This window comes from Microchirus variegatus, assembly GCF_963457635.1.
Source record: "Microchirus variegatus genome assembly, chromosome: 13".
NCBI lineage: Eukaryota > Metazoa > Chordata > Actinopteri > Pleuronectiformes > Soleidae > Microchirus > Microchirus variegatus.
The window spans coordinates 14,842,003-14,855,686 of record NC_139814.1 but is presented as its reverse complement, the minus strand read 5'-3'; the positions used below and the strand labels follow the sequence as shown (position 1 = coordinate 14,855,686).

At 42.8% G+C, this 13,684-nt stretch overlaps 1 protein-coding gene across 1 annotated transcript; it reads right to left on the bottom strand.

Moving 5' to 3' along the window:
* Nucleotides 1-2,821: 2,821 nt before the first annotated feature.
* Nucleotides 2,822-13,225, bottom strand: galnt12 (UDP-N-acetyl-alpha-D-galactosamine:polypeptide N-acetylgalactosaminyltransferase 12; the record flags this gene model as incomplete). Its single annotated transcript, XM_083900212.1, has 10 exons — nt 2,822-2,993; nt 5,544-5,699; nt 6,948-7,061; nt 7,214-7,345; nt 8,751-8,927; nt 9,902-10,019; nt 10,353-10,538; nt 10,704-10,893; nt 11,230-11,399; nt 12,804-13,225. The coding sequence occupies 10 exons, from the start codon at nt 13,223-13,225 to the stop codon at nt 2,853-2,855; spliced, it is 1,806 nt and encodes a 601-aa protein (XP_083756338.1). The 3' UTR covers nt 2,822-2,852.
* Between the last annotated feature and the right edge of the window lie 459 nt (nt 13,226-13,684).

The window sequence follows — 13,684 nt, the reverse complement described above, 5'->3', positions numbered from 1 at the left end:
GACAAAATGTTGTTATTTTCAGCATGTGCTGCTTTACAAACAGCACCTCACACTATCAGGGCCACAGTTGAGCTTTGTCCCCACCTGGCCCCTTTTTAGTCTGAGCAGCCATCATACAGAGACAGATGCCACACGCCCCTTCCTTTGTAAAGCTGACCGTAATCTTCCTACTCGTCATTCGGTCTCGTCTCTTTATAACCAAGCTTTTCCTCTCTCTCTCCACGACCATAAACTGCACGTAATGCCGGCGAAAGCCCAGAATACAGCGGCTGTGGAACTTTGACCCTGAGGATTTAATCCATACTGCGACGTGCTTGGACTGCATTTCATGGCTTCGTTCTGCTCAGAGCAGCTCTTTCTCACTGTGATGAAACTGTAAACCCATGTTCAGAGTGAACAGGTCTTCACATTACTGTACATTCATCACACTTGGCAAAGTAAGGGCTTCCTATTCTACTCTAAATAGTGTTTTTTGTTGTGAGTAACACCTTATTTAGCATTACCATCCAATAACATCAATTCCCAACACTGGTCCTTTGAGACTCATGGGTCAACGGCCTCTGGAAACACAGGTCACACATTACTCCGTTTGTCTTCTTCTACTCCTAAAAACTGTACACTCTGTGACTTTTGTTCATAAATCAAACCTCTCGTACACAAGTGCTCTCGCTTCTGAGGAGGATTTGGCTGGAAACTGTCCAAGAGATAAGTCGTCCACTGCACACCTCAAACACACACAGAGAGAGAGAGAAACACAGAGGTGGTGATAAAAGAATTGGGAGAGAACCAGAAAATCAATCAGAAAGCCATCTGCCATCCCGGCACTCCGGAGACACCAACAACTGTCTCATCCTGCGCCGTGTTTTCCCTCAGTCCCTCTGCATCGCCTGAGGGACAGTCTCGCGAGTGACCACAGCTGGGAACAGACGAATCTATGCTTGTCCAATTGTGACGAATGGAAACGGAGTCAGAGTGCACAAATCAGTACAGCACACCGAGTGTATGCATTTACTCACGGGAACACCTCCTCAGCAGGTGTGTGTGTGTGCTGTAAATCTCAACTTAAACCCCATTTGTCCGACAGTGTGACAAATAATACATTCATTTCAAGAGCAGTTGTCATGATTCTATTACGGTGAAGGGATTTCATACAATTGAATCATGGGCTTTTGGTTTTTTTTTTTTTACATTAGGCACTTCCAGTAGGTTCCACACGGACGAGTAAGACGAGGGCAAAGATCTTCAAATCTTCGTTACATCAGACAGTGTGAACATTCACACTGATGCATCACCGGCGGTGAGTCTGCAGCGACGCTTCTGTGTCGCAGAATAAATAATTTAAAACAAGAGACTTTACACAACATGAATTAAACCCATAAAAAGAAGTGGCTGTAGATCTAAGATGCAATGGCAAAGTACAATATGCGGAATGTTTTTTTATAAAATGTGCTTTTTAAATAACTCAGTGAAAGCAGACATGGATCAGAACATAGTTTTTCCTGTTATCTGTGATTTAAAGGTCCCATCTTATACAAAATCAACTTTTTAATCATTTAAATCCTTATATTTGGGCCCTACTAGTCGCCAAATTGTGATAAAAGATGACTCGATAAAACACACAATGTTGACTTCCACGCTCATTGGGACGTCACAATGCGCTAAATGCCTGGAATTGTTGTCTCGCGGAGCTCCGCTTTGTCCGTATAGCACGCGAGAGTGCTGGTGAGGGCAACGGTATCCGAAAACTGGAAGTCCGCGAAAAGTTCTATTCTTTGCTCCACAGTGCAGCACAGAGTTCTACACAAACTTCCAGCCTCAGAGGATTTATCTGTCCAGTGGATACATGTTATATATGATGGCAATGTGCCTGCTAGAGCCTGCAAATGATCACTTTTCCAAATGCTAACTGCTGTTAGCTCCCAGTAGCCTCTGTGGCTGATGTCATTTCCTGTCCCTTAAGTTTCGTTTTTCTTTTCTTTTCTTTTTTTACTACTACTAAGCCGAGCGTTCTGAACAGGGCTGTTTTGGCAGGGTGATTGAACTGCTGTGGTGCTTCATCCTTAAGATATTTTGACCAAAGCATGTCACAGACATGTTCATTAGGACACCAGGGAACTAGGTTAACTTGGAGAAATAGGGTATAATATGGGATCTTTAAGTTTACCATAAGGCCTGTGATCTAAACATGCACTCAAATTTCCTAAAAAAAAGTTCTTAAAATACCTGAAGTTTTGATCTACTTTCACTTGACAAAGAAAAAAAAGCACAGGTGAATAAAATGGATTGCAAAAACAAGGCACTTTGGCCCCCTCTACAGGACAAGATCAAAATAACCTAAATGGCGTCATGGAGGAAATCACTGTCATGTCTGCCACTAATTCCTAAACAGGCTGTGGATGTGATGCGAGAGGTATTAAGTAGTTGTTTCAATGGAGGCACACGTGTCACAGTTCATCCATGTGTGCTTAAAGCACTAAGTTGGTCTCATTCTGCAAGAGTTCACCAGAAAAGGAAAAAAAGGAAATGAGATAAATTAAATTATTTTCTGTAGCTCAAACACCCCCTTGATTAGAAACACATTTCATATTCCAGCAGGTTCCTGTCTCCCAGCAACAGAAACCAAGATTGTTTTTCTTTCTCCCCACAAGTACCTTATGTTTCCAGTATATTTTCCTATAGATCAGTAAAATCCAGAAGATTGTGCAAAAACTGAAGTTTGGAGGCTCCTTAGTTTTCAGAGCAAGGCACACATTTCCCAAAAAAAAAAAAAAAATCAGCAACACAGTTCATTGATATCCCTCCACAGTGTGTTGGTCCTGATTATGTGTACATACATTCGAGCATCGAAGCTTTTATGTTCTCTCCTCAAAGAACCACCTTTGGTGGAGGTTGTCCGAGCACGGCTGGAGCGATGGGGCCCCAGTCCCGCTGTCTTTATCTCTGTCCAGTGCGTGAACACACTTCTGGCTCGCCACATGGTACAGAGTCCCGTCCTGAAAACAGCCAGGTTTGAGAATATGAGTAAAAGGTAACATATTAGTTAGATCTCAATAGAGCTGCAACTAATTGGCGACCTTGAGTGTCATGAAGGGCGCCTCCAAATATAATGCATTATTATTATTATTTATCTGTTGAGTATTTTCACGATTAATCGAGTAATGATTTGGTCCATAAATGTCAGAAAATGCTGAAAAATCTCGATCAGTGTTTGGACACGGTCTTTGTTTTGTCCACAAATGATTCAGTGTTTAATGATTTCTTTGTTAAGTGTCTCAAAGAAACCAGAAAATATTCACTTTCACATCTAAGAAGCTGAAACAATCAGAAATCTTGGTTTAATCATGAAACAAAGCTTCAAAATAGTTGATGATTCATTTAGTAATCGATTAATAGAGTAATATTTTCAGCTCTACATCTTAACCCTTTAAGACCTAAGCCTCAAAATGTTCGTCTGGACTGTGAGTAAGTGCTTTTGAAAATTTGGCAGTTAAAAATAGTGTATGAACAACTAAAAATTAAGAAAAACTAAAAGTTTTATTGAAAAAAACCAAAACATTCTAGTTGTACATGAACACCAGATTTTTTTTGAAAGCACAAACCGTCACGTAATTGCGGTAATGTGTCGTCTGCGATACGCTCTGTGTCAAAGGGTCAACAAGTAGCTGCTACTGTCGCTCCGTTTTATTCTGCCCATTTATTCGTCCAGCTTTTCGCCTGTCTCTCCACTTCCTCGCCTCCCTCCCTTCATTGTTGAGCTCCCCCTGCTCTTCTACATCCATTCAGTCTTTACCGACTACATTTACATTTAGATGGCGTCTCCGCTGAATACATGCTCAGCGAGTTCAGGCACTGTGTGATGGATACCCAGCTGGATGTAGCGCTGTGATTTACAGTTTAGTATTAGCCGCACTGGTCCTCAACATCTGGAGCTCGGCGCAAGCGAGGAAACATGCCTGACATGACTGTAATATGAAGTCATTTTGAGCATATATCGCCTCACAAGTTAGCATCAATAAGATGTTGGTCAGTTTTCAATCAAATATTGATAGAACTGAAGTATAGCAGGGATTTCCGGGAGCCAATGGTCACTTCAGACCCTTTCATTGTCACAACTATTATTTTTAAATGGAAACGTAAGCAAATCTAAGCCACGCAGGAGTGAAAACAATGAGATGAGTGCATATAGTCGTCTGTCAGAAGTCGGTTTTGAACCCTGGACTCTGGTTACAAAGCAAAACTCCTTACCAGCTGAGCTAATGGGGGTGACATGTGACCAAGGCCGATTTCTTTTGTGCAAGTCCCTCCATGAATAATATGTTATAAAACCGAACCTGCGGGCCGTACAAAATCTGTGGCTGTGAGTGGCCCACGGGCCTGACTTTGGACATGCCTGAAGTATACATTCTACATTATATAATTCCCCTGCTTATATAGCGTCTTCCAATTAATAAATAATATGTATTGCAACAAGCCCATTCAATAGTGAGACATTCAAAAATAATGTACTGTATATACTATTTCACCCTGGTCTAGCCAGTGAAGGTGATCGGACGAGTGAGGAGAGTTAAACGTGCAATATTTCTGCAATACAGTTTTAAAGCCCCCAAAGACCGGAAGCCGGACCGCTGTTGGTGTGTATCTGCGCCATTATCTTGTATATGAAGCACTAAAGTTTCGAAACAAATAGAACTCTGTGTTGTATTGTAATCTTGGGCTCAGCGAGATCTCTGAAAAAACCTGGTCTGGTTACGTAAACAGCAGTTCTCCCGAACAGCAGATCCTTCTGCTCCGGGCAAAAGTCCGGGGGAAAATCTGGTTGTGTACATTGAACCACAGAAGAAGAATAACGTCCGTTGTGGAGGTGTTTCACTTGCGACAGCGTCTTCCGACTCTGAGTCCGACTCCAGGTCAAAGTCATAAAAGGGACTGCGGCGGGGAGTTGTGACAAAGTCATTTTTAAACATTGTTGAAAAGTTTTTTTGATAATGAGTAGCAGTGCATCCACCGTTCCAGAGGGGGAGCTGCGCTTCTGAGAGCTGGTGTGCTGATTAAGTCACTTCCAGGTATTGGCCAACCACAAGACAATTGGGAAAGCTCTCGTTGGCTGGCCAATCACAACACAGTTCTGTCTTCTGAGGATGAGATTCAATCTGAAACAGCACGGCTGACGAGAGCTTCAGTGAGGAGAGATTTCTATCGGCTGGTTGCAGCAACTACGAGGTTTTTGACCATAAAAACAAGTTAATGTGTGTAAGTAGACCTCCATAACTAACATATATGTGCCATAGGACCACTCTATGGGAGCTTTAAAATTGACCTGCCAAGTGTACTCCCATGAAAGGTGAGAGTTTTACTGGTTACTCACTGTGACATCTGTGCTACTTCCCTCTGTAAAGCGCAAAAGTACAGGGGAAACCACTTGAGACAACGATTGCCCCGCTTCCCGATGTCATCAGAAAGTCTTTTGTTAGTGTTGTCGTTGACAGCCCGCTGTGTATTTTAGTATAGACGCAGATAAATGAAACTGAAAATAGACACGTTACCTCTCGGAGGACAAATTTCTGATCAACGGGTACAGGTTGGCCTCGTTTCTTGCACAGCTGGACAGTCAGGTAGGTGCTGATGTTGTCCCCCACAATACACCCACCAGGCTCCCTTGTGTTGTATCGGATCTCGCCATCGGTCGAGTATTCAAAGAACTGTGGGAGGAGACAACGGTGGCTGAGCTTCGGTCTACATCTTTTCATTCAAACTGCGTAACTTTTAGTGTAATGTGTAAAATGTAATGTTGCTTTTTAATCAGGTATTATTTGTGATTAAGTTTTACTTTCCTTCAACTCTTTTATCTGTCAAATCTGAACCAGTTCATTCTGACATCTTTTGAATACAACAGTATAATAATGTTATACATAATTCACTTATATGAATAATAATGTGGATTCAGTGTGATTCAACCGTCATGAGACTAATGGCTAATGACGCGACTACTGCAGAGCCCACATGCTACAAAAACGTCATCAGTGTGTGCCCAAAAACAACTGCAGGAATAACAGTGGAAACTTTTACTGTGTTTTCTTAGATGTTAGGAAACACCTATTTTATTGTATCAACAAGGTCAACATACAGTATTTTTTTCAACCTGGGATGTGTAGGCCTCGTCTACAAATACCAGAATTGTAAAAAAAAACAGCTAGAAATCCTTGCAAAGGGCAGAAAGATAAGCTCCTTAACTTGGTTAATTAATTAAATTCTTGAGGTAAAGTTCAAGTAAAATGATGCTTTGAGAAATCATCTATGCACTATGGACCAGGCTTTTAGCTAGGATTTTTTATAGAGTGTGTCATCCTTCTTCTTGTTGGAACAATTTTATTGGTGTTCCAAACTGATCTTGGACAGACTCTGGTAGTTTTTCCTTACCCTGGTCGAGGATGTTACCAACCCTGTGAAGTCTCATGAGACAAACTGTGTTTTGTAAACTGTGGGCTATACAAATAAAATTTGATCGATTGATTGACTGAGCGGGTATAGACAGGCGTGTGCTGGCCGCATTAAAGTCTTTCGGCTGACAAATTTTCGGTGCATCCCTAAATATAACATCTTTATTGGCAAGAACAATATATGACATATTTGATAGTGTGACTTCGGGTTCAATTGGCACCTGGACAAGGGAGAGCTCGCCGATTACATGGGGGCGCAGCGTTCTTGTTCCCCGGTTTAGAAAAATAATTTAATTTAGCTGATTTTGATGACTTTCAGCGAAGTTACTAGGGAAAACAGGGCGTCCTGCCTAAAAGTAGGGTGTCTAATTTTGTATTATTTACGCCCGGACGCCCTGCTGGCTAAAAGCCTGCTATGGACACCATACAAGGGGACATTATTCTGGTTGTACTGTTTTGTGATCAGTTTAAAAGACCAGTTATTACATATCAAAGACCAAAGTCTAGTACCTGGTTCTGACCCATGCCATGACACGGGTAGAGGATGACGCGTTTGCCCACCACAACATGTTCATCTCCAGGATTGTAGTCAAAGCAGTAGTTGACCTTACCACGGTTTTTAAGCTGTATAAAAGGAGCAAAGCAAAAAGCAAATGTATATGAAAAGAGAGAGTTTACAGTCGTTCAAACAACTGTGAGATAGGAAGGAAATCACGGTCAGCATTTAATTCATACTTTAATTGAATATGTCAAAAAAAAAAGGGACGCATTCTCACCATTCCGAACATGCCTGGCCGGTCGGATGGGACGTTAATATCAGGGTATATATTATCCAGAAACCACTTGAAATTCTTACAGCCTAGTTTCTCTCGAAGCTTTTTCCGCTCTGTCACATCTCCAAAGGCCTCCTAGGAAACAAAAAAAATGATAGATTCACCTTGTTAATTTCGGAACTCATTCATTCATTAATCTTCTACCACTTTATCCTCCACATTAGTGTCACTGGGTCTCACATAAGGTGAAGGTAGGCGTACACCCTGGCCAGGTCGTATAATATGGATCTTGTGAGTGAATGAGTGTCTCATAGAAAAAAGAAGTGTGTGCACAACATGCTGCAGTGTCAGATGATGAGCGTATTGCACTGCTTGGTGCTGAAATGGTATACAATAGCACCACCTACAGCGCTGTTGTCCCAAAATTGAAATGACACACCTTCACAAAACATTAAACCAGTTCTAAATCCTATACAAAGACTTGTGACAGGATCAAGGTGATTACACTACAAAAACACCTTTGTGCAGGGACTTTAAAACGCTAACAATGACAAAGCACAGGGCTTAAGGAAAAAATGAAGTAGCTGGAGAGTGTATCCACTTTGATTCAAGCAACCAGAGGCCAATGTGATATATGTACATAGAAGGGAAGAATTGTCAATTAGTAAATTACCAGGCAGTGCTAAAACTACATAAACAGCTATTTCCAGATTAAAAGAGCTATATAATTGTGTTGCTGACCAACCAAGCATTGTGAAAATAATGATAACAAACTGATGGGTCACTCGTTTAACTTCACTTTCTGTGACCTGTCATTCTATGTGCATTAAACTGACTCAATAATGCTGATTGTGGGTTTGGAAGCAGTTACGATTATTAAAAGGTGGACGTGGATATCATCAATCATCTCCAAATGACTTTCAACAAAACAGGAGTTAGGTATCTGAAAACAAAGATTATATCAGATTAAAGCTCAAGCGCCATCTTTGCGCAGGCTTTGTGTCCCGAGTTTGTGTTGGAGTTGAAAGATTTACACGTTTAACAAAGAGTTGGAACATTGGAAAGGCTACTTGATCTGTGTTTAGAGAGCCTCTCCTCTTAACTACACTGTGACACACGGACTCATATGCAGGCATGCATGCATGCAAAGCCAGAGCCAACAACGGGATGGCACTGCTCTCACCTTGTCAAGGACAGGACAGGTAGGTGACATGGAAAGGTGGTAATCACACACCGTAGCGCCCCGACAGTGCTGCCACCTCGGGTGTCTGCCGCTCATGTATCCCAAGTGTCACCTAATCAGGGGAGCTTTCACGCCACAGCGGGAGTGCCGCCTGTGTTTGTGTAGTTTGTGTAACTTCATGAATGCAAATGTGTGTCACCGGTGAAATCAAGCCATCAGTCAGTCAGATGGCTGTGATGTGATGATGCCAGTTACCGAAAATATACTGTTTCACAATGTTCCATTAATAAGAAAGTGCATTCAAGTCATTCAAACTTCCACTTGGTAAAGAAGATAGTGGAATCTCTGCAGACTCACCAGTCGTGCGTGGGGGTTTCTATGGTAGTAGATCTCTTTGTATTCATCCAGCCAGACCTCAGCAGCTCTCACGCTGTTTGCCAGAGCTTTGTTCCGCGAGTACGGGGCCTTGTTGGGGAAAATATGGCCCACATGGGAGCATGGGTGGACCTCCAGGCTGCCCCCACACTGCCAAATCTAACATCACCAAGAGGATTTGGTTAGCATTACAGATATGACTCATCCATTTCGTCAGGCAACACAAAGCAGGCCCCTTCTAGTTGATTGAGATGGCAATAAAGCTGTTGGTTTGTTGTAGGGTGGGGCTAGTGTAAATATTTACAACTAATTATTACTCATTTTAACTTATGAAGACCAAGGCACTCCCTCTAAGCACATCATTATAATCTGTGTGATGATGAAGAATCAACAAAATATATAAATACAGTTCACCTTCCTGAAAATAATTACCCGATTAATAATGAATGACTACAGTCAGATGTCTCAAAAACAACATCCTTACACATATTAGATTCTATGGGTAGAAGACGGTATATGTTGTCTTGTCCACATAAACCACAAGTAGTCACTCCATGTGCGCCTATGATTGAGAAATTAGTAATATTGCACTCTAATCTGATTTTCCAACCACCTACGTATCTGTATTTGTACTACTGACTGGCACTTCTAAATTTGTCATAATTGTAATTGTAGATTCAAATAAAATGGTCAAAAAAAAGACATAAATCAGCCTTTGACTCCTTCCAAAAAAAAATGATATTCAACTTCTTCACAGCAACAAAAGTGACTCCATGGCCTATTTCACTGGTTCCAGTGAATTTCCACCAGGTGAAACTGTATGTGTTGGATATAACAAAACAAAGCTTTGATGACGATTGGTTTTGATTACTCAGTGAGCATGCTCCATGGGCTTAAGCATAACATCCAACACATACAGTTTCACCTGCTGGAAATTCTACAGACCGAGTATGAGGAAGCCTCCTTTATTAAATATAAACCCGATATGAATGCCTTTTTCACACCTTGCATTGTAGCTTCATGTTAAAACCATGCATCTTTTACGTCCATGTGGAGACAGTATGTGTATTCTTTAATCATACAGCTGGAGGGTTGGGTAAATTTACAGACACTAAATGAAAATAATTTCTTACTCTGAAGGAAAACTCCAGGTTTTCTCCTCCCCACACCTCCATCCCCGTGTCATATGTTCCCAGGTAATGAAAGTAGTTCTTGTTCACAGCAAATAAACCACCTGCCATCGTAGGAGACCTGAGGAGAAAAACATGTTCACACAGTAATTAATAAGCCCTCGCATTACAAATCATAACACATCTGGATAAGACAGGTGTCTTTATCTGTGTGTGGTTTAGTGGCGGTAAGACATCCATCCATCCATCCATCTTCTACCGCTTTATCAGACATATTCTGTAAAACATCTTATATCTCTTTTGTCATCTCTGTGGGATTAATAAAGTTTGTCTGTCTATAGCCATCTATCATTTTGATTTAACCTTTATATATATATTCAGATTATCCCAATGAGACGCAGGCTCTCATTTTCAAGGGAGACCCGATATGCGCTAAAATAATTACGTTACACACCTGATGACATCAGTGGGTGACTGACGGCGTTTCTGCTCATACTCTGGGACAACGTGCCAGGTGAAGACCATCCGCCAATCGAACCCCCCGATCTGAGGTTCTCCCGAGTTGCCTAAATACTGTAAGGTGTTCCAGTCGATCACATCGATGACGGGACACACCACAGCTGACGGATCCTCTTTGATCCTGGTGATGTAAGGAGAGAAAAGCTGTTGACAAGGTGGAAATAGTTTGTAAATCGCAAATGTGTGTGTAAATCTGAGAACTGATTAGATTACCCTAACCCTAACCCATACCCTCAAGGCAACAATTTGACACAGTTCTTCCCTTTCCTGCTGAGGATTTTCTCACCTGTGGAGCACTGGCTCTAACCAACCCTCGTGACACTCGCAGTGGCAATCCAGGAAAGTTAACACGTCGCCCGTGGAAATGGACGCCCCGAGCAATCGTGCCCGCACCAACCCCTCCCGCTTGGTGGCACGAATCAAGCGCACCTTCCTCAAACCTGAGATGTACCTTTCCAATGGCTCCTTTAGGTGCTCTTCAGGAGATGACATACATAGGAACAGTCAACAAGAACAGTCAACAAGAGTCAAAAAGAACATTATAATAGCAGTGGGAGTGGCGGGTGTTGCGTCACTTAACCAAAAACTGTTTGGAGACACTCCTTAAATTAACACAGTGGTGTTTGTATGTACAGAATGTATCACAGAAATATCCATAGGACACAAAACATTACAGTGAAGTCTGTGGATGATTTCCTTGTAATTTTACAATATGCGAGTGATTTCCTGTAGCTGGATTCCTTCATTTCTCCAACATGCCTGACTGTCTGTCTCCCTTCCTGCCACCTGTCTGTGTCTCCCCGTGTCTGTACCTCGTTCACTGTAGTCGTCCACCAGGATCACCTCAGTCAGGAGGATGTCCGGCGAGGTCTCTAGCACGCTGTGCACAGTCCTCAGCAGGGTGGACCACGCCTCGTTGTAGAAGGCGATGACAACGGAGGTTGTCGGTAAAGAGCGGTAATCATACTTCAGGTCATTGCAACTGTAGATGATAAAAAAAAGAGCTGCTAATTACAAATAAAATACATCTTGGTGCATTTTTCCGCTAGATAAATATCATATGACTGTTTTATTGCTCTAACCTTTACTGTGATTTGTTATTTTGTCAGTCTATAAGCCTGTTAACTGTGGTGCTGCCTGTCTTGGCCAAGAACCTTGTGGAAAAGAGATTTTTAATCTCAGTGCTGCCATAAAAAATGGTTATAAAAATATGATAATAAGATCCACACAGTTAAATCCTTCTCAGCTTAACTTCAGGGTGATGATTTACTTGTGGTGTGAGAGCTGACACACTCCACCCAGGAGCGTTGTAAGGCAGTGGGGGCGGGGGCTGAATATGGGCCCCCAGAGAGCATAATTATGATTGTAAAGTGGTACGCTTTCAAACACAGAGCGATCAAATCTTACATTTAATGCTGTTTTGTGTGGCAAGAAAAGCTGGAGAGGAGGAAAAGTGCAGACACTTGGTTCCTCAGTTTTTTTTTAAGCCTGGGATACTTGTTTCTTGTTGCACTTGTTGCACAAACATTTTGTGGCCTCAACAGGAGCCCTGCCAATGGTTTTAAAGCCGATTCGTCATGTTAAGTCTGCGTCAGCATCTGTCTAGTGTGATTAGCGGTCTTAACTCCAGCCATAAATCAGACGAGAAGTTACACGTAAATGACAAAGTGACCGCTTAAGCCGAGAGGGCACACAAGACAGAACTCAGATCAAACTACTTCACACACAGTGTCTTTGTTGAGGTGATAAAAACATGCCAGACTATCACAAATATGTCAACAAAAAGATGCACTGTCTGAAAGTATTCCAGTTTCTTTAGCAGCATTGGTGATAAAACACAGCTGTAAGTCTACAAATAAATACAGTTTAGGGCAGGGGTGTCAAACTTATTTTCACTGAGGGCCACATCAGCATAATTGTTACCCTCAAAGGGCCAGGTGGGCTAAATGTAACCAAATATAATGTAAAATAAAGGTAACTACTTCGAAACATATTGCTAAATAACTTTCTGTATTTATTACTTATTCAAGTGACAAATATGATGCATTATAGATGTGACCCGGTCCGCGATGGTGATGCCGTCACTTTGTGGGTCACGCAATTACCATGCATTGTGGGAAATGTAGTTTATGGTCAATGCACGCCTTAAAGCAGCATAGACCTATTTTAACACAGATGTTTAAGACCAATTAGTCACTCGCGGGCCACATAAAATGACGTGGCGGGCCACATCTGGCCCCGGGCCTTGAGTTTGACACATGTGGTTTAGGGTGTACAATCTGTGTCTCTGTGTGTGTGTGTGTGTGTGTGTGTGTGTGTGTTTTGGGCCCCTTCTCTCATGTGGCCCAAAACTTCTAGCAGCGCCCCTGCTCCACCGGTTACTTACAGTGGGTTCCAGATGACAGGAATCCTGCGGTGAAGCGAGATTTTGTCACTGACATACACGTTAACCTTGTGCTTTTCGATGCTTTCCTCCTCTTTCTTTTTCTCCTCGCCCGTCAGGTGCAGTTTGACCGCTCTCCCCATCTCACCCAGGCCATTTAAATCCAGGGGGGGCTTCTCGTAGACGGGCTTCTTCAGCAGTTCGTTCCCCCCCTCCTCCTCCTCCTCCGCCGCCGCCACCACCACCACCACCTCCTCCTCGACCACCGCCTCCTTCTCAAACTCCCTCTCCCTCCCAGGGGACCCCCGTCGACTCGCTTCGTTCAAGTCCCCAGAGTTGTTTCTGAAAAATATCACATATCCCAGCAAAGTGGCACCAAAGAGGAAAAGTAGCCTGGGTCGAGTCCTCCTTCCGCATACTGCCATCGTGTCGCTTCCTTCCTCGGAGTAAAGCTGGTTCGAGGTTTCATGCCCTGAAGAACTGGCTCACGTCCTCCGCTGCTTGTGTCCCCTTTCCAGTTTAACAGCCTCGTCACGTCCCCGTGAAGGCGGCGACGACTCAAAAAGTTCCCCCGCGTACTTTCACGTGTACTCCACTTTTAACGAGACTCTGGACTGAGGTGGCTTTCAGGGTCAGTTGGAGAAATGTGCTTTAAAGTGATGTTATCTCGATAGACTTTGAAGCGGTAGCACACTCCTCTTTCTCCTCCTTCTCCTCCTTCTCCTCCTCCTCTTCTTCTTCTTCTTCTTCGGCGTCGTCGTCGTCAAGAGAAGTGTGAAAGGATTAGCAAACTCGGATTATACATTATCTCCTCGGATGAGCTTGCTACGTTTAAACCCGTGGCCTTCCTTCCTCGACTCAAAACAAATCCAGGTCAACTTCTA